General features: G+C 42.5%; 1 protein-coding gene across 1 annotated transcript; it reads right to left on the bottom strand.

Annotated features, from left to right (window-relative positions):
• Positions 1–2,808: 2,808 nt before the first annotated feature.
• ZNF703 (zinc finger protein 703) lies at positions 2,809–6,747 on the bottom strand. Its single transcript, XM_075273072.1, has 2 exons — positions 6,484–6,747; positions 2,809–4,915 (listed from the first exon to the last, which is right to left on the bottom strand). The coding sequence occupies exons 1-2, from the start codon at positions 6,709–6,711 to the stop codon at positions 3,524–3,526; spliced, it is 1,620 nt and encodes a 539-aa protein (XP_075129173.1). The 5' UTR covers positions 6,712–6,747; the 3' UTR covers positions 2,809–3,523.
• Positions 6,748–26,527: the final 19,780 nt, after the last annotated feature.

Genomic DNA, 26,527 nt, shown 5'->3' with positions numbered 1-26,527 from the left:
AATAGACCCTAAGAACTTAGAACACGGCTGTTTCTTCTTCAGTGTTACTTACCATTACCTTATTTGTTTTATCAATATTTTTATCCATGTTCTATTAATATTGTGGTTTATCTCCATCTATTATAAAGAGTGTGAAATGCAATATCAGACCAAGAGTGGCGCCATGTCTTATACCTTATATCTAATCCTGGACATCCCTTTAATCGTATTCACATAGACAGCCCTGATAATTCCCAACCTGCATGGATAGGGTGACGGATTGCCAAATACCGGACACAATTCCTACAAATGACATCTGATAGCTTATCCGATCCACGTATAGGAATTCATCAGATGATATCCAATCATTCCTATAACACGGACGTGATCGGTATCCGTCGCACCGGTCAGAAAATTATCACATTTAGTCATTTTATAAATTTAATGGAGCATCTCTATATTTTTTGGGGTGTTCGTATTGTTTGACCCTGTTCGAACCCTTCTCTATTTGCTCAAGTCTTCTTCTATTTTAGGCCATCTTGACTAAGATTAGGACTGTACGGCAACTGTAGCCATATGACCAGAGACTCATTGACTAATAAAATGGAAAACAGTCGCCTTGCAACTCCGGCACTAGTCACAAAAAAAAAAAAAATGTAAAAAATTCAGCACCGCTTGATATTTTTGTAGCTGTAGCTTAAGGGTCAATTCACATGCTGCAGAACAATCCCATTCAAATCAATGGAACTGATCATCTTACTTGCAGAATTTTTTGCAAACAAATCTGCCGCATGTGAATTGACCCTCATCACAATCTAAAAATGGCTCGTCCACCTCTGCCAAAAATTCTGTATTCTCATCCCCACTTCCTTATGTTCATTTACTTTTCTAATTCTCCAGGAAAGGATATTTTGTTTGATAACATTTACATATATTCACACTATGCCCTTCCAGTAAATGGTGTAGTTCCGTGCTGGTGTAGCAGAGCTGGGTTTGTCATTCTCCGCTGCGCCAAATGATCAACTCGGCTCTGCTACATCTGTAGGGGACTATTTTAACTCGACAATAGGAAGAGCGTGTTGCTAATAGACATGTCGTGTTAATGGCTCATTAAAAGCAACAGAAGGTGTGAAACCCGACTATAAACTAGCGATAAACCAAACCGTCTCAGCATTTCCATCTACAGCTGTCATTAGTGCGGAGCGTAAAAACAGTCATCGTAAAAATGATCCATATTAGTGGCAGTACATGTGTACGGTTAGGCAGAATATTGCATGGCGTCGGATCTAAAAGCCGGAGGACATGCACAAAGTGACGTGCTACCTACTTCAGCCCAACGAGATGTTGTAGTGGTGGCTTTATCCACGTAGAAAATACGATTTGTAAAAAATAAACGCCACGATATGCCATTGTACTCGGCCATAAATCGGTTTACCTTTAATATTTACATTTCATGCTCATATCGGTAATTTGCTCTATGTTCACAGATTAACGTAGTAAAAGAATATAGTCACTCGTCTGTGTTTATAGTACAATATACCGATGTAGCAGAGCTGAGTAAGTCATATATGCAGCCATTAAATAATAATATATATATATCGGATCGGAATATATATATATCTATATATATATCACAGATCGGATCGGAATTGAGAGATGTGCCAAATGACAAGCTCAGCTCTGCTACCTCTGTTAAGTTAATGGTAAAGTAAAATAAAGCCTTTATATAAATGTATATAAATACAAAAATAAATAGATTTTGCTATTGCCTATACTCATACGTCTAGGAAAACTCTACAGCTATATTGCATACATACACCACAGATTTTTTTCGCTTTTTCGTCATACACCTCCCCATTTAATTTCTGATAAATGAGACGTCATTTACGGCCCTGGCGTCTTCTTTATTAGCGAGAATAGATGATGTCCCCACCCTAGGCTTATTTGTCTTATGGACAGTCTAGGTGACAAATAGCCACATTAGCCTACAAAAACTGCGATAACTTTCAATAAATGCAATCTACAGGCAGACGCTAATAAAAATGCCTCTCTATGCTCGCCAGAAAAACCACTTTAGTACAGTACATACACATTTACGAAAACATCAGCGGCTATAAATGACTCGAGCGGTCAAGGTGAGGTGAATGTCTCCCGTGTAATGCAAAAAGGTTCGTAAAAGCATTGTCGTGTAGGAAATAGCGACATCTCAATCACTGGGAATACCTACTGAAAACGCCATCGACATGCGTGACTGTGAACGCAATACGTTATGTGTCATGGAAACTTTTTAGATGCTGGATATACCTAGATATAGTAAAAGCCAGCCGGTTTAATCTAAAGTTGCCAATAAGATTTCTTCTATGGGTCTAGAAGATAATACAAATTCCTATTATTCGAAGTATTAAAACCAACAATATTTCTATAGAATTAAATCTAATTATATATATATATATATATATAAATAATTTTTCATATTTTAACTTTTAATTTAAGCAAATTTATTTACTGATATAGCAGAGCAGAGTTTGTCATTTGGCACAATTGGTTAAAATAATTTGCGATTTTACACCGGATTGCACATAAGACCGGAAATTCGGCTTTGCTCAATCTGCACACGTTTCTCTAAATATCTACATGATAAGATTCGGCTCTGCTACATATTTCGTTATTTAATCTAGATTTTCTAACCAATGTGTTCAGGGTACATAATCGTGTTTCGGTCTAGTTGCGGTTTGTGCATTGCCAATGAATACCAGCAGATGGCGCCAGAACTCCAATTTACAAAGACTACATGTCGTTCCCTTATTAAAATCATAAACAATCTGTAAGTATTTTAATAGCAAAAAAATGTTTATTGTAATCAATACATTCCAGATATTGTACTATTGAACGCTTTGGCATTGAGGTTTTTCTTTCATGTTATGTTATGCAAGTTACCCATGTGAAAATATTTCGGAAAGCATGAAGGGAAATTAAAAAAAAAAAGGGGGAAAAAAAAAAGAAGGAAAAAACTGAATGTCATTTAAAAGAACACAGCGTGGATAATTAAGTTTTCATTTATTAAACAAAATAAGATTTGCCAATTCTGGATAGCAACCAACGCATATTTTTTTTTTTTTTTCGACTCTCTCCTCCCACCCGCTCCCACCATGCCAAGAACACATTACAAAAAAATACACTTCTTTAGAGCTGTACAAAATTAAAAGGAGGGTGAGGTTTTATATTTTTTTTTCTTAAGAACCCCCTTAAAATAAAATAAAAAATAAAAAAAAAAGAATAAAAAAAAGGAAATAAATGAAAGGGAGGGTAAAGCGATGAGTATCATGCAAAAACAAAGAAAAAGGAGAAATAAAATAAGACAAAAATAAAACAAAAACAGAAAAAAAGGCCAAATGGAAGACAAAATGATAATGCAAAAAGAACTGTTTGGGGGCACAGAATGTTTGCATACCATTGGATTGTTGTAAATAATGCACTTAATATTCCCAGCTTGAAGCTAACATACAGTAAATAAATATACAGTCTATGGGTTGGCGAGTTCTATTTACTGGTATCCTAGCGCTGAAGCTGACGTTAACCTCTGTCCATATAGAGCGTATGGGGAGTAGTAAGATCCTGCTGGTAATGAGGGCACCGGGAGACCACTGGGTGTTGTTAGGTGGCTCTTTCCATACGGATGGTATCTATTTAGTCCCAAAGTGTGTGGACTCCTTAAAGACAGAGACCCCGGCAATGTGGTAGGACTTCCAGGCCCTGTGGGAGGAAGGTGTAGGTGGCAGGAAGCAGCAGAACCCAAACCAGATGTAGGGTAACCAGCCAAAAGTTTGTCAGCCCCAGGCAAGGCTGTGTGTGTCCGTAAGTGGGCAAGAAGTTCTTCTGACGTGGCAAATCTTTTGTCACAAGGTCCACTGGCAGACACCCAGTTGCATATATGGGGGACTGGGTCATTTGGGAGCATAAAGCCATATGTGTAGAGAGGATGACCAGGCAGGGAAGGGGTGACGCTGGAAGACAATGTGGTGTGCACCGAATGGAGATGGCTGGGGTAAACTAACGGATATCCAGACTTGAGGGCTGATGGATCGTGCACACAGGTAGAGCAGCTGCTAGAGCCGAGGTGGGAGGCGTTGTGGTAGCTCAAGCAATATGGGTCCCTGCATAATCCTTGCATGAAAGAAGGTGGAGAGGCACCAGTCAAAGGACTGGAGCTGGGTGGTTTCCCTGGCAAACCTAAAGTCCCAGGGAGCTGATTTCCAACCAGGCTTGTTTTGGTGTGATCCAGCCCAGGGACAAACTGGGATGGGTATCCAGCATAGGCACCCACAATGGATCCATGATATCCGATGCCAGAGGGTGGAAGAGGGAAGACTGAGTGTCCAGGTTTGTAGGGAGAAACTGGGGCCACATGGCCTGATCCAAGCGACGGTGGCTCGGATTTGCTGCTAGGGGTAACATCTCCGCTTTGGCTGGACTCTGCACTGGAGTTGCTAGTGCTGGCTCTCGCAAGAGTAGTGTTGGCTTGGGACACGTCTGAGCTGATTTTGATGGCTTCCGGTTCTTTTTTGTCTTGGCTTTCGTTATTTTTAGAGTCACAGTGCTGTCCAGGAGAGCTCACCCTTGATGATGGAGATGGTGCATGAGGAGGAAAAGGTTGGCAAGAACCACTCGGCACCCTAAATCCAGCCTTATCCGAACTGCCGCCATTTGAAGAGCTGCTTTCCTTCCTGGTCTCTCCTCCCTTCGAGTAGGGCTTGAAGCTGGACTTGTCCTCCAGGGGAGACTCACCGAGTTTCAGCGAGGATGAACGGCTGCTATCTTTCTCACTTATACCGCTGGAAGTCACAGAGTTCAGTTTAGAGGACGGTGGAGGATCTGGCTTTCCAATCTGAGAACAGGTCTGAGCCAGTAGAGCGAGTGGACTCTTCTTGGCATCCAACTAGAAATAATAAAGAAAGACATGTTAGAAATCATTGTCGGAATACAATGTATGTACAATGTAGCAATTCTAAGAAGATTCCACTGATGATCGCTAGCTCTTCGGTACAACACCCGAGGGTTAAATGCTTCAGCTACATACACACACGTCTATGTGTCAAAGCAGTGACAGCAAAGCCCGAATTATGCCCCACCATAAATTAATTGAGATTTGGGATGACCAAACCAAAGACCAGCCTGAGAAAATAGAAACCACATTGATTAAACCTCTCCGATTTTTTTTTTCCATTGCTCCTATTCAACAGAACCCAGCTATTATTTCCAGGCCATAAATCTCGTGAAACTTTATCATTAGGGACTGCCAAGGAATGATTAATGACAGGGGCCCGTGAACTGACTAGGAGGGAAAAGGAGGGGGGTGAAAGGAGGGAGAGGGGGGGGTTGCTGGTTCTATGGGGTGCGGGAGGGGGGGGGGGAGAATAAGACAAACCCATAAAGATCAAAAATATAATTTAATTAGAAAGTGGGTGGAAATAAAATATCACAAGAAAACTCAGGAGACCATTAAAAATATGAAAGCCATTAACAATTGATGCAAACGGCAACGTTGTCACCGGCAATGAACCCATATGCGTTATTAAAATAATAAATAAGATTTGCTGATCAGAGAGCTACGGGGAGGGGAAAAAAACATAAAAAACATTGTAAAAAGTTAATTTTTAAAAAAAACCTGGCTAGGAAATCTCATCCAATGCGATGAATCGAGATGGTGCGATAGAACAAGAGACGTTATTGATCTTTTTACCCGGTTACATGCTCCGAACATCAAATGACATAAAGCGGAGCAGTAAATCATGTGGGCGCAGGGGAGACGGCGCTATGGTCCTCACCGTACGCCATCTGCCCACAGGCGCAAGACTTTTTTAGATCAAAATGAATCGAAATGAACCAATAAACATCCCATAAACGAAACAATTCATCGCAAGAACAATACGAACAATTACGTACAAGCCAAAGCTTTACACTCAGGGAGCCCGACACTGACACCGTTCTCCAACTAATAGAAGAATATTAAAAATGAGAAGGATTAAAGGCGATGGCGTCCAAGGGGGGTTTGTTTTAGGTGAATCATCCTAACGTCCGACATGAAGGAGACACAATGAATGGGCTTCCTAATCTTGTACCTTAAGCCACCTCTTGTAGAGGGGTAACATTACAAAGTCACATAGTACAAAGAATGCAAACAGAGCACTCCTTGTAATGAAAGGCTGAGACTAGCAGAAATCAAACAGTACTGGGTGTGTAGCTGACAATAGAGAGCGCACCTCACTGCAACCACCAGCTCTAGGGGGGCAGCACCCCGCACCAGCCTGCACACTACGACTAAGGCTACAACTTGCAAATCCCACAAGGAATGAGTGAGCTAAGCCTCAAGATGTGACCCAGACATGAAAGCAGGGAGGGCACCAGCATAAGACTCAGCCCTGGCACCTTCCTCAGTACAATCCACAGGCTGGCATCATAACATAGGGGTATCCACAGAGTAGGGTCCATGCCAGGTCTCCTTACCTCTATAGGGCTGACAGGGGTGGAGGAGAGAGGCTGCAAGTACTCCGGGTGCAGTAAGTGTCCTGTATGTGCAGTCAGCATTTTGAGCACCCTGATGGGCAGTCTGTTTGCCTGGCGCAGAGGGTGACTGGGTGCTAGAGCTGCCAATGGTGCCGCTGCTGCTGCTATTGGAGAGATGCACTTCTGTGGCTCTGTCTCAGTGTTAGATCCAAGGGGAGAACAGTTCATTTGGAGGAGGGATGTCCAGGGCGCAGAGATTCCCCTTGTGCTCCCTTCCCTCCAGCTGGCTGCAAGGCTCTGCCTGCTAAACCCAACCCAGAGCTCTCAACACCACTTCAAAGGCTTGGATGGGGCAGGCCAATCACCACCAGGGGGCGGGGATGAGGTGGTGCCTGCACTTCAAGGGGAAGACAGGAGGGGGCTTAACCCTTCCTCTGCTGCAGCAACAGGAGTGGGCTCTCGTGTGAACTTGTTGGAGGCAAATACGTACAAACATATAGAAATATATACAGTGTATATATATATGCATAAATATATATACTGTATAACTATACACATAAATATGCATACACCTATACTTACATAGATATGCATAAATGTTCACATACATTAATATCTATCTTTTATCTATATAATCTATCTATCCCTCTATCAATCTGTATATCTATCAATCTGTCCATATCTATCTATCTATCTATCTATCTATCTATCTATCTATCTATCTATCTATCCATCCATCCATCCACCTCCTATCTATCTATCTATCTATCTATCTATCTATCTATCTATCTATCTATCTATCTATCCATCCATCCATCCATCCATCCATCCATCCATCCATCCATCCATCCATCCATCCATCCATCTTCACTTTAATGTACACAAACATACATATATTATAATACATGTATCATTAAAGTAGATATTTTCGGGTCACCCTCCACCCATTTCTATGACCACAGCCCAGAAAGCTTATAAATAGACAGGAACCTCTCTGACTAATGATCCGTATTTCCAACCCTCTGACAACTTGCAAGAGCTGGAAAGGCTTGCCCCTCCATAGAGGGGTCTATTCACCCATATTTTATTATGGCACAGGTTCAGCTTGCTGTCCTAGCCCTGTATCTAAATACCCTGGCCAAAATCAGAGAGGATTGTTTGTACCCCTTCTTCCCCAAGGGCCGGATGCCCTACCAGCCTGACCAAAAAGCCACACTCCTCCAAGATGAGTGGCGTCTTGTCTGGAAGCCTCTCATCTTTATAGCAATAACATGGCCAGGTTGGGGGAATATTTGCCACTAGGACAAGTTTTGACTGACAGATATTGAATGTTTTGAAAGTTTATGGACAGATGTGCTGTAGCCCTGCGTGATCCGGTGCTGTAGTACATACGTGTTCCTCTGCATGTATGATGCATTGCACGGTGCTGCGGAATATGCTGCTGTACAATAAATCCTCATCATTATTCCATGACTGCGAGGCATGCGTATGACACTGAGCTTTCCCAGTGATTTAGCACTGTGCTCACATTCTTGCACAGGCTGATCCGGACATTGTATCATCTTTTTCTCTCTGTATTTTTGGCTCGGATTAGACATTCTCACGGGTTTGATATTCAAACCAGACGTAGGCAACGTGGCTGTCTACAGCAGCTGTGATACTCCAGGTACCACATGGCGTGCCATCCGGTACTGCATGCTGTGACTTGTAGTACCACCACTACAAAACATGCATACCATTTATCGAAACTGGTTTCTGTATCCGATACGATATTGTTCAAACATTTTGTGAAGATGTCTTAAAATTCTAAACTAAATTTCAAGTTACTTCCTCTATGCGACGCCCAATTTATTCCACAAAATACATAATAAATATCAGATACAGTTAAAATAGTTGCGGTAGTGATACTTCATAATATATTACCTGGCTTTCTTGTTATTTTACCCTCTGAATATAGGGCTTACATGCTTTGTAATGTAATGCTGAGCCTATAAGCAAGATCGTCTGTAGGTGGAAAGCCAATGCCAGCCAAGACCACTAGGGGGCGCTGCTAATGTTTATCTAAACTGAAGGTTGCAGTGCCACTGTGGAGTTTACTCAGGAAGGCTCCTTGGGTCACATCTTGATGAGCTCATAGCAAGATAAAAAGTAATAAGTATCATTGTGTGAATTATTTAAAGGTCTGGTGGTGGAGCAGGGGTCAGATTCCTTATCAGTAATTACATGTGATAAATGACTGCAGGAGCCGCTTATCTCAGGAGGAGCATGTTGTTCTCTCCTCTCATAATTCATCTTCTAAAGGTTGGTGGAGTACCACACTGTCTTTCTCAAGGTCCCACAATGTGCCTTTGCTATGGGTCTTATGATAGCGGGCATTATAGAGCGATGGGAAAAAGGTAACTCTATCTATCTATCTATCTATCTATCTATCTATCATCTATCCGTCTATCTATCTATCCATCTATCTATCCGTCTATCTATCTCCTATCTATCTATCTATCTATCTATCTATCTATCCGTCTATCCATCTATCTATCTATCTATCTATCTATCCATCCGTCTATTTATTTATCTATCTATCTATCATCTATCCATCCACTTGTCTGTCTATCTATCTATCTATCTATCTATCTATCTATCTATCCGTCTATCAAGCTATCCTCTAACAATCCATCTACCTGTCTATCTATCTATCTATCTATCTATCTATCTATCTACCCTATCTCCTATCTATCTATCTCCTATCTATCTATCTATCTATCTATCTATCTGTCTATCCGTCTATCTATCTCCTATCTATCTATCTATCTATCTATCATCCATCTATGTAGCTATCTCCTATCTATCAAATCTATCTGTCTGTCTGTCTATCTATCTATCTATCTATCTATCTATCTATCTATCTATCCGTCTATCTATCTATCTATCTATCTATCTATCTATCTATCTATCTATCCGTCTATCTATCTATCTATCTATCTATCCGTCTATCTATCTATCTATCTATCTATCTATCTATCTATCTATCTATCCGTCTATCTATCTATCTATCTATCTATTTGTATCATCACCTTTTTACTATTTCTGGTCAAACATATGTAGAGCAATGTTCAAAAGTTTTAGGCACGTGTGTGGAAAAAGCGCTGCAAAGTAAGAAAGCTTTCAGAAATAGAAAGGTTAATACTTTATTTTTGTCAATTAACAAAATGAAGCAAATGAAGAAAAGAGAAAACTATATCCCATCAATATTTGGTGTCACCGTCCTTTGCCTTCCATCAATTCTTCTCAGTACAACTACAGACAGTTTTTGAAGGAGCTCAGCAGGAAGGTTGTTCCCGCCATCTTGTAGAACTAAGCACAGATCTTCTGTGGCTGTAAGCTTCCTCCAATCCTTCTGTGTCTTCATCTAATCCCAGACAGACTGGAAGATGTTGAGATCAGGGCTCTTCCAGTTATCCTAGTCCAAGGGACAGTTTCACCAAATACTGATGTGATTTAGATTTCTCTTTTGTTCATTCACTTTCACTATTAACAATGTTATCTATCTATCTATCTATCTATCTATCTATCTATCTATCTGTCTATCTACTTTGGGTTCTAAAATGGTTACTTTGTTTACATGGTTTAAAAAGTTGGCAACTATGATGTAGACTTCCATGCATACCATCCTGTATTCATAGGATCAGTGCAAGGGGCATATCTACAGGGGATGCAGTGATAGTAGTTACAATGGACCCTGGAGCTGAGGAGGCCCAAAAGTCCCACATAAGAAGTCACCAGTATTCCAGATATCCCATGTGGTAGATGAGCCACCATTACAGGTTTGTATTGGGGCCCGGGAGCTTTGAGTAAGGCCCACATGGCCATGCACAAATACTGGCATATGCTTGCACGGCAGTCTCTGAGATTTAGGCTTGACCACACTACAAGGTTTTTCCTCAAATAAATATAATAAAGGAATAAGCAAGTATGGTAGGTGAGAAGCTGATGGAAGAGGGCAAGTCAAGGACGTTATTTTCTTTTCGGTGGAAATGCTCTTTACGTCTTTGTCATTGACCAGGTCTGCCGCACGTCGTGAGCTCATAAATATGGCTGTCGGTTTATATTTCCAATATGGATTGGACTTTTGGTTTATTGCGCTTCATTTATAAACAATTCCTTTTATTGTTACATGTCAAGACAAAGCAGCGCGGTGTGTTAAATCCCAGCGCATTTGTTAGCAAAGGACATAATTCACAGGAATTTTAGCCAGGAGCTGCTGTAACAGCAACCGTGCTAATAATATACAGGTTGTAAATTCTCAGTGAGAGCTGGCTCAGTCCTATGACATGTATACATTAATTGTATACAGCGCGTCCATTGCTGCGTAAACACTGCAGGCATGCTGATTTAAGGCCCAGATCTGGACACACTTAGGAAAGAGAAAGACAGCTGCACACCCGCGCTTTCCAAAATCCTCTGCTCAGGACGCCTTTTACTATTAGACAGTTTGATGAAGTCATTACATTAATCTCCGCCGCTTGTCATAGGACTGAATAGGCAAATTCACTGATTCAGAACATTTTTGCAGAAGGTCAAATTTCAAAAATTGATATTAAGAACAAAAAAAAATGATGGCGGGAGGTGAGTGTTTGCCTAAAAATAGCTGGACAGAAGAATAGCCGCCTTCTGAGAAAATGATGTATTTAATGGAGTGCACAATGGAGGAATATAAAGTGAGTGAAAATCTGGACTAAGAATAGATACCGTACTACTGTGGGTTACATATGGCATTGCTTAAAGGACAACTCCATAAGAAACCTCAAACCTCTCGCTCCTCCTAGTCATACTGTGGTCAGGGACATTGGGATCTGAGTGGTCTTTTAGGGATGTCCTCACATTAGAGAGGTGCAATAGCTATCCCAGTGTCTGTACAACTTACATGGTCACCAGTGCATGGCTTCACTTGCCACTCATAGCCATTGTCGGTCAAGCTATTCCTTTCCACCCCCATACACATCTACACTTAGGGCTAGTTCCCAAGGAGTTTTTTGCAGTTGGATTTTGACGCAAAATCCGCCCATTGACTTGAATGGAAGGCACTCGCTTTTTTTTCTGCTAGCTAGTAGAAAAAAGAAACGAGATGCCCTATCTTGACGCAGATTGGAGACACACTGCTGTTTAAGCCCATTCATTCGGGCCTATTCAGGAGCTTGATGCCGCGATGGAGCATTGGCAGCCCCTGGCAGCTAGCCGCGCAGACGTTTGCACAGCGGAAACCATTTTCCGCCGTGTGAACATACCCTTAGCTTGAATGAGTATATGTCCTCAATAGGGAAAGGGTTGTCTCTGTTGCCAGACACTCCTGCTTTATTCCTTTAGGCTAAGGCCACATATAGCGAAAATCCTTGCGTTTTTACTGCTTTCGTGTAGTCTCATTCTTAAAGGAATTGTCCACAAATTTTGAAAACCATGGAGGATGCCAGGGAAGGGGAATGATAGATAGATAGATAGATAGATAGATAGATTCTCGCCTGTTGTCCCTGGCACTCTGTTGTCCATACTCTGTAGTCCAGGTTGAGTCGAGATGTGAACTAGACGGTCAACCAGTCCCCCTGTAAATGACATTCATAAAGAGACAACAGAGCCTATAGAAAGAGTATAGGGACAGTGAAAGCAAAGCCCTTAACACCCTTCTGAATAGGATCTACTAAAAAATATTGGAACGGAAGATCGGCCTAACATATATATTTTAGCTTCTATTACCTTTACACAAATCTGAATTTTCTTAGCTTCACATGATCAATAGTAACTTCCTTTTCTAAAAAAGAACAAATTGTTTTGGCGATTTTGTGATTCCAGTTATTATATCGATTCTTCTACCTCTTCTTACCTATCATGGCAAAGGATTTATTGAAATAACTTTGTGAATTGATTCTCATCTCTGTAATGTCATATAATGTTATCGACCTGAGTTTCGATGACTCTAAACTTTCCAGACTTGAGAAAGGGCATCCTATGTTATGCTGATGGATCTATAGCACTGTCCATCTTTATAGCACACAGTCCCGTCATATTAATGTGACCACCGCCTACTTTTGACGTCAACGTTAAATAACCAACGGCAGAAGGCACATGTCATCAGCCATCCGGGTGCACTCATCATTGTGGAAGGCACGATGGATCAACACAAGTATGCATCTATCCTTGCGGACCATGTTCACCCCTACATGCGAATTCTTTTTCCTCAGGATGATGGCATCTACCAGCAGGACAATGTGACGTGTCGTAAAGCGCGCAGTGTACGTGCGTGGTTCGAGGAGCACCAGGATGAGTTTACCGTACTCCCTTAGCCAGCATACAAGCTGGTATGTATGACGGTAAACAGAAGGCTGAAGTTACAGTAATCTTATATGTCTCTTCTTAAAATGGCCGTCCGTGGTAGTTAACTTAAAAGTGAAATTCTGTATAAAATCGTCGTAAAACAGAAATGTACAGTACAGCTTGTGAATCGGTGCCTGACCATGGGGCCCGGGCCCGAGGCTGGCAAGCTCCTCAATGATAAATGAGTGTGGTTTGGTGTTTCTTGGTGTCTGGCGTGAGGGGTTAACCCTCGGCCAAATTCTACAGAAGTTTTGTGAGGGGAAGAGGGGTAAGATGGCACATTACAGCAGGCTGTTAAACCCGCAGCTTTGAAGAGGAGACATCACTCAGAACAAATTGCTCCTCTGTTTGAATACCTTTGCTCCTTTGCACGGACATCAGCTTCACAGGCCCATTTATCACCTCCCGGCCTGACACTTTTATGCTTCCTTTCATTAACTGCTTTGTGAGGGCCTGTAATAATCTGCACAGAACCTTCCAGAAGAAGCATTTTTGCTCTCCAATACCCTTTCTCTTATGAACAGAAATCGAGCAGGAAAAATGTACCCAGTAACCAGACGCCAAGCTTATCATCACAGGCTCAGAATAGCGTTTAGATATGTATCACGTAACACGCAATGTGCTCCGCTAAGACGTGTCACACAAGGGTAAAGATGGTGTTGACTACTCTTTGCATTGACGATCACAATAGATAAGTAAATAGGACACTGGATATGGACAGAGGGGTCGCGTGAAGCTCGTGGACCAACACCTACTGGTCCTGTAAATGTCACCACATGATAGTATGACGTTACTGTATTTCATTATTATTTATCGCGCAGTACAAAGATTGAGGCAGATTTATGACGGCTGGCGGTTTCAATCTCCTACAGCGGCGTACATGAACATAAATCAAAACAGAGAAAAGTCGCACAATTCTAATTTGTGCAGATATTTAGCAACCTTTCCTGTCTTGCACGCCAATTTCTGTGCAGCAGTTTGTTTACCAAGTCTGCTGACGAAGGTTTCGCCCCCACTATGGCTTACCGTCTAATTTCCTTCTTAGGTACATGTGCTGGAGGAATTCTTGTGCAGTTTCTCTGTTGTTCTTCCTAGGATTTTATAAATAAATTGACAACTGATTGTTACCATTATTCTAGTAAGGCCGGACCACGGCACAGCCTCAGGGGAGGCCGCCATGACAGGGTCTTATATGTGGTCACGCCATTGCTTGGGTAGGAGTGTGTGGGTCTTGGTGGATGTTGGTAGTGGGAGGGTATATAGGGGTCATTCGGTCATTCACCGCTTGGAAGGAGAAACTGTCCTGCCCTTGGTTTTTTTGGGTGTTCAGTCTTCATTGTCGCAGCAGTGTACAGGATGGTGGGTACTTGGAGTTGGTTGTAATCCGGCGGTGGGGAAAGAAGGTGGTTAGTTTCCCCGACAGTTAACTACTCTTTTGGTTGGTCTGGTTGCCTTTGGGCTCCTGCTGGGAGTGGTTTTATTATACTTGTGACTTGGAGACTGCCATCTGGTTTTATAGTGCCCCTGAGCCTGTGGTTTTGTGACTGGGGGAGACTTGGTGTGGTGGACAGTCTGGCGGCCAGATCTGTGTAGCTTCAAGTACCTCCCCCTCATTTAATTCTGGGTTAACTTGTTGATTGTTAGGTATTTTTAGTTAGTTTGTTGTATATTTATTTATTGCTAGGGGGCTTATGGAAAAGTTATTTATTTAGGTAGGTGGGGTTTGATGCAGCTTATATGGAGATTTTGATATTTTGTACTGTTTTATGTAATAAAATGGCTGTCGTGGCCAAATTCTCCAAACTCTCTTGTGTTGGTCATTATATCTCAGGTACAATGAGGGAAGGGAGGTAGGGGAGGAAGGTGAGTAAAGGTTTAATTGCAAGGCCACCATCATCAGTGCCAATGTCATGACAAAAGGGTGTGTCCTGCTCAGCCTAGCACTGATTGGATAGGGTCTGACTGTATATAAACACACCCCTTTGACAGTTAAGTCATACATTTGTAGTAGGAATAACAGAGCAACAAGAGAATGCAGAGTTATAAGAAAAGATGCCTACTATAGGAATATTTCATGAAGAATATATACTCAAACAGGTATTTCGGTGAAGTTAAAAGACCCACTTTGATTAAGGTGCCCCCAAAATAAGATTGGATAGAGTAGGTTGAGTGCCATAGATAATGATAACCTTTACTTATGTCTGTATTTGTACAGATCAGGGACTTGGACAATATACAACTAATGTGATTGCTTAAAAAGAGGCGGGGCTGTGACAACCTCCTAGTCTTGTGACAATTCTGTGATTATTTTAATGAGCTATGTTTCTATGTAGGTAAGAATAGACGACACTCCTAAAATATTTTATTACCGATATACTACAATGTCATTTTTAATTTATTTAAAGTGTATTACATTTCTGATGAAAATATCCTTTCCAGTAAAAAAAATAAAAAAGAATAATAATATTAATAAAAAAAAAAAAATGAACAGAATAAGATAAATGCTCATTTTGGGAGGCTTTAATACGATTCATTATTCATTGTGTTTGTTCATTCCGGCCACATTCTCCAACCATTCGAGACAAATGTCCGTTATTCCTGTAAAACAAGGGTGTTAATTTTGGATTTCTTTGGAATACAGGAAATATGGTCCAGCTACCTCCGGGACATATCTCAGCCAACTGAGTGAGCCTGCCCTGAACAATAAATGCATATATTGTAAAATAATAAGACTGGCTGTATTTTTCTTTCTGGTAAAGTTGAGGTCCTCCCTATAATCAATCTTCCCGGCCTGTCATGGACCTGTCAGTATGGACACACTCACAGGGCCCGGGTTTTAACAGAGCTGGAACAAGATTGATTTAATTGCCTCTAAATGAACAGAAGCAGGTCAGCGAGGCCTACAAGAGGCCAGGAAGCAAACATTCCAACTCTGAGGGGCGGTGGGAGGCAAACCTATTCCCTAACACGCACCCGGGGGCAGAAATCGTGACTCTTTTCTTCCGAATACTTTTCACCATAAATGGATTATACATTTTAATCCAATTCTATAGATTGCATTAGATTGTAAATTGTCTCACAAGGCATACTATTGCATGGACAGATATTAAAACCTAGGCCAAAAACATGATTATATTTGGGCAATTTGGGAAGGCTTTGTAGGCGGCAGAATGAAACAGATTTGATGGAATGAATAGCACTGCATGGAGCGCTGTTCTTACCCTCAACATGATAGACACCATGAGGGAACCATTATCAATGGAGTCCCGTGGCTTTGTAAGTATCTGTTGCATGCATGATGGATCCAGCAATGTGTGATGATTTATTTTATAAATTGAAACCACAATGTAGATGTGCACATGGCCTTATGGACCCCATAACACATGTCAAACATATGCATAGGGTCTTATTCACCCAGTGAAGGACACAAGAGTTGGTTTTAGCATTGTTTTCAACTGTATGGAATATCGTCGTAATAGATCTTGTTTAGCTGGATTGGTGTGGCCGTTGGTCAGTCTATATCGTGGCCACCTTATCCTCTAGTTCCTTCAGTCTAGTAGCGTGTGTTTGCGTTTCTGGAGGGCTGTAGGTTCATTGAATGTTGGGCACCAGATTTTTCGCTATCCCAATGGTCATGTGTTCTTTGTCTAGCAGAGATGGTAAATGTCAGAGCAATGCCTAAGTTGAGCTGGTTGTCATTCACTGGGGAAATGGCAACATCAGAGGTTCAGGTACCATCTTGCTGTCATCATACAGCAAAGTCCAAGATGTCTTTGTAGGAGCTTTAGGTTAATGGTTGCTGTGCAAAAGGCATCACTCCCTGGACCAAATGTATGTAGTGTTGGTGAGGAGGATTTCTAGCCAGGTCTGTGCTGTGAAAATGGCAACTGAGCAGGTGCACAAAAGTAGATTACTCCTCTACTTCCTTACAACGCCAGAAAGGCAAGTAACGTTAAGGTCTTATGTCACCGACTACATATCATCATTAGAGATGAGCGAGTACTGTTCGGATCAGCCGATCCGAACAGCACGCTTGCATAGAGATGAATGGACGTAGCCGGCACGCGGGGGGTTAAGCGGCCGGCCGACGTCAAAGCGGAAGTACCAGGTGCATCCATTCATTTCTATGGAGCGTGCTGTTCGGATCGGCTGATCCGAACAGTACTCGCTCATCTCTAATCATCATGTATCCTTAGCCAAAATGTAGAATTAATTAGAGGAAATCTTTAAAGAGGACCTTTCACCATTTTTCCCAAAGGCAGTTCTATATACTGCTGGAAAGCTGACAGTGCGCTGAGTTCAGCACACTGTTGGCTTTCCCGATCTGGGCCCGGTGTGAAGAGCTTATGGTCCGGTACCGTAGCTCTTCTATGGTCAGAAGGGCGTTTCTGACAGTTAGCCAGGAACGCCCTTCTGCCTCGCGGCGCCTATCGTGCTGTGCTGTGAGAGCCGGGAGGAACGCCCCCTCCCTCTGCTCACACAGCTCGTCCATAGACAAGTATTATCAGGGAGGGAGGGGGCGTTCCTCCCCGCTCCACAGCACAGCGCGATAGGTGCCGCAAGGCAGAAGGACGTTCCTGGCTACCAGTCAGAAACGCCCTTCTGACTATAGAAGAGCTACGGTACCGGCACCGTAAGCTCTTCACACCGGGCACAGATCGGGAAAGCCGACAGTGTGCTGAACTCAGCGCACTGTCAGCTTTCCGGCAGTATATAGAACTGCCTTTGGGAAAAATGGTGAAAGGTCCTCTTTAAGAAAAAGCAATGTACCATGTTATAGCTAGGGCAGATCTTGAAGGGGTGAAACAGATGTCAGTTATCGCCCCTCCTTGGGCTAGTCAATGCACATTGTGTTGGATATACTGGAGTGCTCCTTTATATATCAGTCATATTTCAGTAGACCTGGTGATCTATGATGTCGATAGACATGGAAATCCAAGATTAGTAAAATACCATACACATTTTTCTTAAAGGGGTTAAGAGGGGTAAAGGTTATCTCTTAGCACTGGACAGGGGATAAGTGTCCAATCGCTGGCGTCCTAAACACTGGGAATGTCCCCTTGTGAATGGAGCACCAGTGCACTTGAGTGACCTGCACTCTATTCACGTCTATGAGGTTGCAGGTGCTGTCGGAGGTTACAGTCCTGGCAGCCCCATTGATGTGAATGGCGTACGAGTCTATAACGGCACATCCTCTTTAATTTTCACTTTTCGTTGCTTAACTGTGTACATATATTATACACACAGATCTATTTTTACTGTGTGATGGATTAGCCTAATATACCAACAGTTATTTTAAGTTGCTATTTTAGCTTCTAAATAATGAGATTGAAATCCCAGAAGTCCCATAATTTTTGCATAAATTGTGCCAGGTTTCTGTAATTCATAGATAAACAAGTGCGCACATGCAGATCTTGGACAGCTCTGTCCCCAAATCGCTGCTACTTGTACATTATCAACTGTCACCAAATGTCTGTCTCCATTTCCTTGGTAAGTCATCGTTTCATCTTATTCTTGTCATCCGATTTCACAGCATGTTGATTTACACGTTCAGCCCCAAATTACTCAGATATCACATTACACCTGAGACGCTTTTCATTTCTCTGTTACGTGACGCTGACACTTTACTTGTTATGCAAGCTGGGATCAGATTATATAGTAATGTACTACCGTCAGGAAATATCACATCAGGCAAAAGTTCCACTTAAGTTTTCTCATAGAAAATAGCATGTAATAGCTGCCATAAATTTAGGGGTGTTTATAGAAGGGAGGAAGACTCCTCTTATTTGTTGCTTTGACATTGGAATGGCCCAGCACTTGTTTTCCCCCCATGCATTCCCAATTACGTAAATCTAAGATGGGTTCCTCTCTACCATGTTGGCTAATGTAAAGAAGGTGAACACTACAAGTTTGCAACAATGGCCCCAAATGAGATAGTGCCCATTTATTTCCAATCTACAGGCCTCATACCGGCTGTAAAGACTACTAATACCATTAGGGACATGATCTTGGCCATTTCTAATAACTTATAGAAATTGTCCTTAACAAATTTACTTTGTCCAGGTTTTTTTATAACACTTTCTACTGCCCTCGTGTCCCTCGCCTCTTCCCTACTCTCCCCTATTCACATGTAGTTTATTACCTAAAGTAAAGCCAGCCACTATAGCACAGGTAACTAAATACCTGTGAACACAGGAGAGGTATAGGAGCGACTCGGGGTCTGGCGGCTGATATTTCAAGTCATGTAACCCAGGGATTGGAACCAGCCCAGTATAAACTAGTATAGTACCTAAAAAGTAAGATTTCCTGGACAAACCCTTTAAGCTTGCTTATACTTTTTGGGTGACCTGCGATTAAGGTGATCAGGCTATTAAAGAATTTTCATGTACATATAGAATTCCTATGTACAGATAATATATACACAGAGGACCAATCCGGATAAATCCGGCAAAAAAGGAACTGCGCTCTTCTTATTGGCAAATATAGATTTATTGGCATCGAACTCACACACAACGCGTTTCGGGCGTATACCACGCCCTTCTTCAGGTGTAATAGTTTCTTCACCGCTGGGAGAGAGGGTTCCCTCTCTCCCAGCGGTGAAGAAACTATTACACCTGAAGAAGGGCGTGGTATACGCCCGAAACGCGTTGTGTGTGAGTTCGATGCCAATAAATCTATATTTGCCAATAAGAAGAGCGCAGTTCCTTTTTTGCCGGATTTATCCGGATTGGTCCTCTGTGTATACGCTTATACACCCATGTGGTGTTAGGAACATGCTGCCTCAACCCGAAGAATAACCCTTCGGTCTCCTTATACTGCGATTTCAGAGTTGTGACTTGGGCTCACAACCCTACAAGGTGAGCGTCATTCCTCTGTTTAACGCTCTAAACGTTTTTAAAAAATACTACACTACGGTCTGCTCGGTGTCTATATTCCCTTTTGTTTTTGATATGTACAGATAAGGCCAGGTTCACACCTGTGCCTGGTCTCCGCTTTCAGTTTCCGTCTTCTGCTCAAGAAACTGGACAGGAGACCGAAACTGGCAGTCATTTTTCAAACCCATTCATCTGAATGGGTTTGCAAAGTGTCCGCCCATGAGCGTTTTATGGTGTCCGCAGCTAAACCGCTTTTTTTTAACCGGGCACAAAGACGGACATGCAGGAAACGGTTTCACCGCGGAGACCACAAAACGCTCTCAGGCGCTCATGGCCGGACACGGTCTGCGGGTTTCCGTCTCCTGTCGGCAGAAGACAAAAACTGAAAGTGGAGACCGTGGCGCTAATGTGACCCCGCCCTAATACACATCTGGACACTGACTTTTGGCAGCCAGTCACATGTACCTACTCTGAGCAGCTTATGTTCTCAATGTCTGAAGTTGTATACTACAAATCTCATTTAAAGGGTAAGACCTATGTACCCTAGTTATACAGAAAGGTAATAGGGCAGTTACAGTATAGGGGTGCGTAGGGCTTTATTGCACTACAAATCTCAATTAGACCCATATATACATGTTGTTTAGAGATACAGTAGAGTAGATGTAGAGGTGCATTGGGCTTTATTATACAACAAATCTCAGTTAAAGGGTATGACTCCATGTAGCAATCTTTACAGAGCTGTAATAAAGCAGTTTTAGTGGTGCGTGGAGTATATTGTACTACAAATCTCAGGTAAAGGATAAGACTGCATGTACCTCTGCTGTACAAAGTACTAATAGGGCACCTATAGAGGTGCATGGATCTCACTGTACCTCCGTATATATCTTCTATATCTATATATGTTTCTATTATGGAAGCAATGATATTTGGGAAGAATTCATACTGCACCGGATCAACATATACACAACCTCCTATGAGTTCTTGAGACATTCACACAGAGTTTCCTTGTGCTGATTCTGACACGGAATTCGTGTCAGCATCCGTGCAGAGATAAAGCCTCCCATTGACTTCAATGGGTTCCGTTTTCGATAAAGCCTCCCATTGATTGGGTTCCACGTGGAAAATTGAACCCATTGAAGTCAATGGGAGGCTTTTTTTCCCGTGCAGATTCCACGTCAGAATCCGCACCAAAATACTCTGTGTGAATTCCCCCTAAGCCTGAAACTACTAAAGTAACAGAGTCAGATTTATAACTGAGATTCTTTTATTTGCATTATTTTACATTTAGTTATATTAACATTGATATTCTACGTTTCTTCTAAATGACAAACACAGGTTCACTCATAGCTTTGGCCTTGCCATTCAACTTAGAGTACATGTACTACCCAAAATCAGACACCGAGCCATTGATTTGCCTGTGACAGTCCGTCAACTGTTCATGTCCAGTTACATGCCTAGAGGTATAACCTAAAGCTCCTGGGCCTCAAGGCAAAATCTGTAACAGGGCCGTCATATACCATATTTTATTTCTAATACTAGGCCAATGGCTCCCTCAGGCACCAGGGCCCAGATGCGACTCCTATCTCTGCCCCTGTATTTGTCATTGAGATGTCTTACGACCCTTTTAAAATTCTCCTGACTTTATTATCTGGACTTACTGAAAACCAAAATGCACAAGCAGCAAACACCAAATTTATCACTCCCTCTATATAATAATGCTTATGTATAGGAAACATACCGAGGCTCTAAAAACCCCAATGATAAATTCTCAACTGTAAAATGTTAAGTGACATCTCATATTATTCTACAGTAGCACATTTATCTGCCTTTAAAATAAATGTCAATATCTAGACAGGTGAGTATTGATGTCTGGAAGAGGCAGGAAACATTAGGCCCTTGCTAGACAAACAATTCTTTGGGAATATCAAAGTCAGGTGCCTTAGACATTACACACCAAGGTTATAGAGATAATGAAACGTCACCGAGATTCTGCGAAGAGTGATAGGGCGGTCTGCAGCTGGGGACATGGATCCATTCCCAATGTGCTGAGCTTGGAGGATCACAGGGTTATAATTCTTCTGAAATTAACCTGTCCCCAGCAAGAGAGAGAACGCAGGGCCCAGCACAGCATTAACACAAATAGATATCACCGCCGCAGAGAAAGACTTATCAGTAAATTGGAAATCAAATTGCCAGATAACTTTTCACCCGGCAACCCACTAAGATCTAACGTGGGAAATATTTCACTAAGTAATGGGATTGTAATTAAAAAGTTGTAAAAGGGTCATCACAATTAGAATGAATTAGACGGGATGTCTCAAGTAAACAGATAGTGGGGTTATCACTTTATTCTAGGTGGGTTCTAATTGTTCATAGACATATTATAGCATCCACCTATAGGTAAAATATAGGGTATTCTGCCCCAAATAGGAAAATTGCACTACTTTCTGATCATGCTATCTCAGTCCTGGGGTAGGAGGGCCTGGTGAGCTCGAAAACCTTTTTTTGATGTCTTAAAGGAATAAACGGGTTGTCTGGGATACATATAATTTTGGATAAAAACAGGGTAAGAGTAATAAAATAATTCAAAAAACTTGCCTCTTCAATCTGTAGCTAGTGTTCCAGGGTAAGGTGCAGTCATAATGTGTCTGGCATACCTGCGCATGAACCCCCTGCAGCCAATCATGGCCCTCATGGTTTCATCACCACTACCCTGGTCATATGGACAGTAATAGAAACCAGCAGGGACCACTGAAGTGGCCATGTTAGACTGGCAGGGGATTGAAGAGACAAGTATTATTTATTTTTTGTTATCCCATTTTATGCTCTTTGCTAATTTTTTGGGAATCCGTGGCAACCCCCTTAACGTTTTATATAGAATTTTCACATTGTTCATGGGGAAGAGCAATGGGGACAACCAAGGTTGAAGGCCCTTTACTAGTCATAGGTTGAGTTGTTCCAAACAAAAAGTAAAAAAGGTTGACCAGGATTAGAAAAAAAGATGGCTGCTTTCTTCCAAAAACATTCAGAAATGTGCACATGAAGGTAAGCTGCAACAGATACATCACATGGACCAGTGTAGAGCTGTTTCCAGAAGAAGAAGCCATGTTTGTTCTTAATCTTATACAATACTTTAAGACTGTAAAGAAAAACTGCATTAGGCAGCATGGTGGCTCATTGGTTAGCACTGCAGTCTTGCAACGCTGGAGTCCTGTGTTCGAATTCTGCCTAGGGCAGCATCTACAAGGAGTTTGTATGTTTTCCCTGTGTTTGCATGGGTTTCCTCCCACACTCCAAAATACTGATAGGGAAAAAAAAAGAAGAAATACATTATATAACCCTCAGCATATCAAAATAGATTTAGAGAATACGTTAAACACCATACAATGACCAAATTTTTCCTGGAGCCATAATTGATTTCCCATACAAATTCTATTTAATCCAAGAAGAGCCCTTATGACACAACACCTGTATAGTCTAATAGTATATTACCCTAACATAACACAAACTTAGCGCGAAAAATGTTAAGCAATAGAGATGAGCGAACACTAAAATGTTCGAGGTTCGAAATTCGATTCGAACAGCCGCTCACTGTTCGAGTGTTCGAATGGGTTTCGAACCCCATTATAGTCTATGGGGAACATAAACTCGTTAAGGAGGAAACCCAAATTCGTGTCTGGAGGGTCACCAAGTCCACTATGACACCCCAGGAAATGATACCAACACCCTGGAATGACACTGGGACAGCAGGGGAAGCATGTCTGGGGGCATAAAAGTCACTTTATTTCATGGAAATCCCTGTCAGTTTGCGATTTTCGCAAGCTAACTTTTCCCCATAGAAATGCATTGGCCAGTGCTGATTGGCCAGAGTACGGAACTCGACCAATCAGCGCTGGCTCTGCTGGAGGAGGCGGAGTCTAAGATCGCTCCACACCAGTCTCCATTCAGGTCCGACCTTAGACTCCGCCTCCTCCGGCAGAGCCAGCGCTGATTGGCCGAAGGCTGGCCAATGCATTCCTATGCGAATGCAGACTTAGCAGTGCTGAGTCAGTTTTGCTCAACTACACATCTGATGCACACTCGGCACTGCTACATCAGATGTAGCAATCTGATGTAGCAGAGCCGAGGGTGCACTAGAACCCCTGTGCAAACTCAGTTCACGCTAATAGAATGCATTGGCCAGCGCTGATTGGCCAATGCATTCTATTAGCCCGATGAAGTAGAGCTGAATGTGTGTGCTAAGCACACACATTCAGCACTGCTTCATCACGCCAATACAATGCATTAGCCAGTGCTGATTGGCCAGAGTACGGAATTCGGCCAATCAGCGCTGGCTCTGCTGGAGGAGGCGGAGTCTAAGGTCGGACCTGAATGGAGACTGGTGTGGAGCGATCTTAGACTCCGCCTCCTCCAGCAGAGCCAGCGCTGATTGGCCGAATTCCGTACTCTGGCCAATCAGCACTGGCTAATGCATTGTATTGGCGTGATGAAGCAGTGCTGAATGTGTGTGCTTAGCACACACATTCAGCTCTACTTCATCGGGCTAATAGAATGCATTGGCCAGCGCTGATTGGCCGAATTCCGTACTCTGGCCAATCAGCACTGGCTAATGCATTGTATTGGCGTGATGAAGCAGTGCTGAATGTGTGTGCTTAGCACACACATTCAGCTCTACTTCATCGGGCTAATAGAATGCATTGGCCAATCAGCGCTGGCCAATGCATTCTATTAGCGTGAACTGAGTTTGCACAGGGGTTCTAGTGCACCCTCGGCTCTGCTACATCAGATTGCTACATCTGATGTAGCAGTGCCGAGTGTGCATCAGATGTGTAGTTGAGCAAAACTGACTCAGCACTGCTAAGTCTCTGCATTCGCATAGGAATGCATTGGCCAGCCTTCGGCCAATCAGCGCTGGCTCTGCCGGAGGAGGCGGAGTCTAAGGTCGGACCTGAATGGAGACTGGTGTGGAGCGATCTTAGACTCCGCCTCCTCCAGCAGAGCCAGCGCTGATTGGTCGAGTTCCGTACTCTGGCCAATCAGCGCTGGCCAATGCATTCTATTAGCCCGATGAAGTAGAGCTGAATGTGTGTGCTTAGCACACACATTCAGCTCTACTTCATCAGGCTAATAGAATACATTGGCCAATCAGCGCTGGCCAATGCATTCTATTAGCTTGATGAAGCAGAGTGTGCACAAGGGTTCAAGCGCACCCTCGGCTCTGATGTAGCAGAGCCGAGGCTGCACAAGGGTTCAAGCGCACCCTCGGCTCTGATGTAGGAGAGCCGAGGGTGCACTTGAACCCTTGTGCACCCTCGGCTCTGCTACATCAGAGCCGAGGGTGCGCTTGAACCCTTGTGCACACTCTGCTTCATCAAGCTAATAGAATGCATTGGCCAGCACTGATTGGCCAGAGTACGGAATTCGGCCAATCAGCGCTGGCCAATGCATCCCTATGGGAAAAAGTTTATCTCACAAAAATCACAATTACACACCCGATAGAGCCCCAAAAAGTTATTTTTAATAACATTCCCCCCTAAATAAAGGTTATCCCTAGCTATCCCTGCCTGTACAGCTATCCCTGTCTCATAGTCACAAAGTTCACATTCTCATATGACCCGGATTTGAAATCCACTATTCGTCTAAAATGGAGGTCACCTGATTTCGGCAGCCAATGACTTTTTCCAATTTTTTTCAATGCCCCCGGTGTCGTAGTTCCTGTCCCACCTCCCCTGCGCTGTTATTGGTGCAAAAAAGGCGCCAGGGAAGGTGGGAGGGGAATCGAATTTTGGCGCACTTTACCACGTGGTGTTCGATTCGATTCGAACATGGCGAACACCCTGATATCCGATCGAACATGTGTTCGATAGAACACTGTTCGCTCATCTCTATTAAGCAACCCTCATGCCACCCATTATTGTCATTGCTTGCATGGTTCAAATTATATTTGGCCGTCTAAACCCGACCCCGGGGAATATTACATTTCCATTATCCTCTTGATTTTAGTCTACATATATATTGTTTGGAAAGCAACACTTAGATATTTTCTGTCTTGTGATCTCATGGAATGATGTACCACACAAACACTGCTGAGATGGCAGATTTGGTTGCTTTAGTCTACATTGACCACAGATCTAACCAACCCAATAGTCTAAAAATATTGTATGTGCATTGGCCAAAAATATTTGTACTTCAGGTCAGTGAGGTTCATAGACGAAATGCCAAGTATCCCTCTGCTCATTGTTATACTAGGAAACTCAATGAAAGGAAAAGTTGTTCAGTGTTTGGCCTTCCCTAGGGATCTTGTAGCCTGGGGTCATTTGGGTAAGACAAGTCGGACACTCAAGTGAACAATGCCCAACCAAAACGGGGTATTGACTGTAAACAAGCCTCATAGACTTCCATAGATGTATACTTTTCTATGTAAAATGGGCGCCCTTTCCAAGGCATCTGTTTGGATCTATTTTTTGGCCATTTTTTCAAAACGGAGGCTTGAACTGTATTGTAAAAACATGAGGTCGACATAGCCTAAAATGTACTTGATCATCACCAAAATAACGTATTAAAATGCCAGTCCTATTACACATCTGCTGCAAATCCTTATACAAATAACACAGTATTATTAGTTTAATATTGATGATGTCTAATCGACGTCCCACATGTCAACTATATTCATACTTATGCATTTATATTCCCTTAAGTCCAGACTATCCCCACTGCCAAGCTGGAGCAAAATGCCTTCTCAGATGGCCGCCATATGTAATACAGACAAGTCAACCCATGTCTTTGAGTTTACAGGCCGTGATGAA

Source organism: Leptodactylus fuscus, chromosome 5 (genome assembly GCF_031893055.1).
Source record: "Leptodactylus fuscus isolate aLepFus1 chromosome 5, aLepFus1.hap2, whole genome shotgun sequence".
NCBI classification, from domain to species: Eukaryota; Metazoa; Chordata; class Amphibia; order Anura; family Leptodactylidae; genus Leptodactylus; species Leptodactylus fuscus.
Note: the sequence above shows the minus strand (reverse complement) of the source record. Positions and strands in the feature narration are given on the sequence as shown.

Bases quoted from the DNA above. Each gene is read 5' to 3' on its own strand.
- ZNF703 (XM_075273072.1), bottom strand. From the start codon at position 6,711: ATGAACTGTTCTCCCCTTGGATCTAACACTGAGACAGAGCCACAGAAG. The intron at 4,916-6,483 runs GTAAGGAGACCT...TATTATTTCTAG, and splicing joins CCCCTGTCAGCCCTATAGAG to TTGGATGCCAAGAAGAGTCC.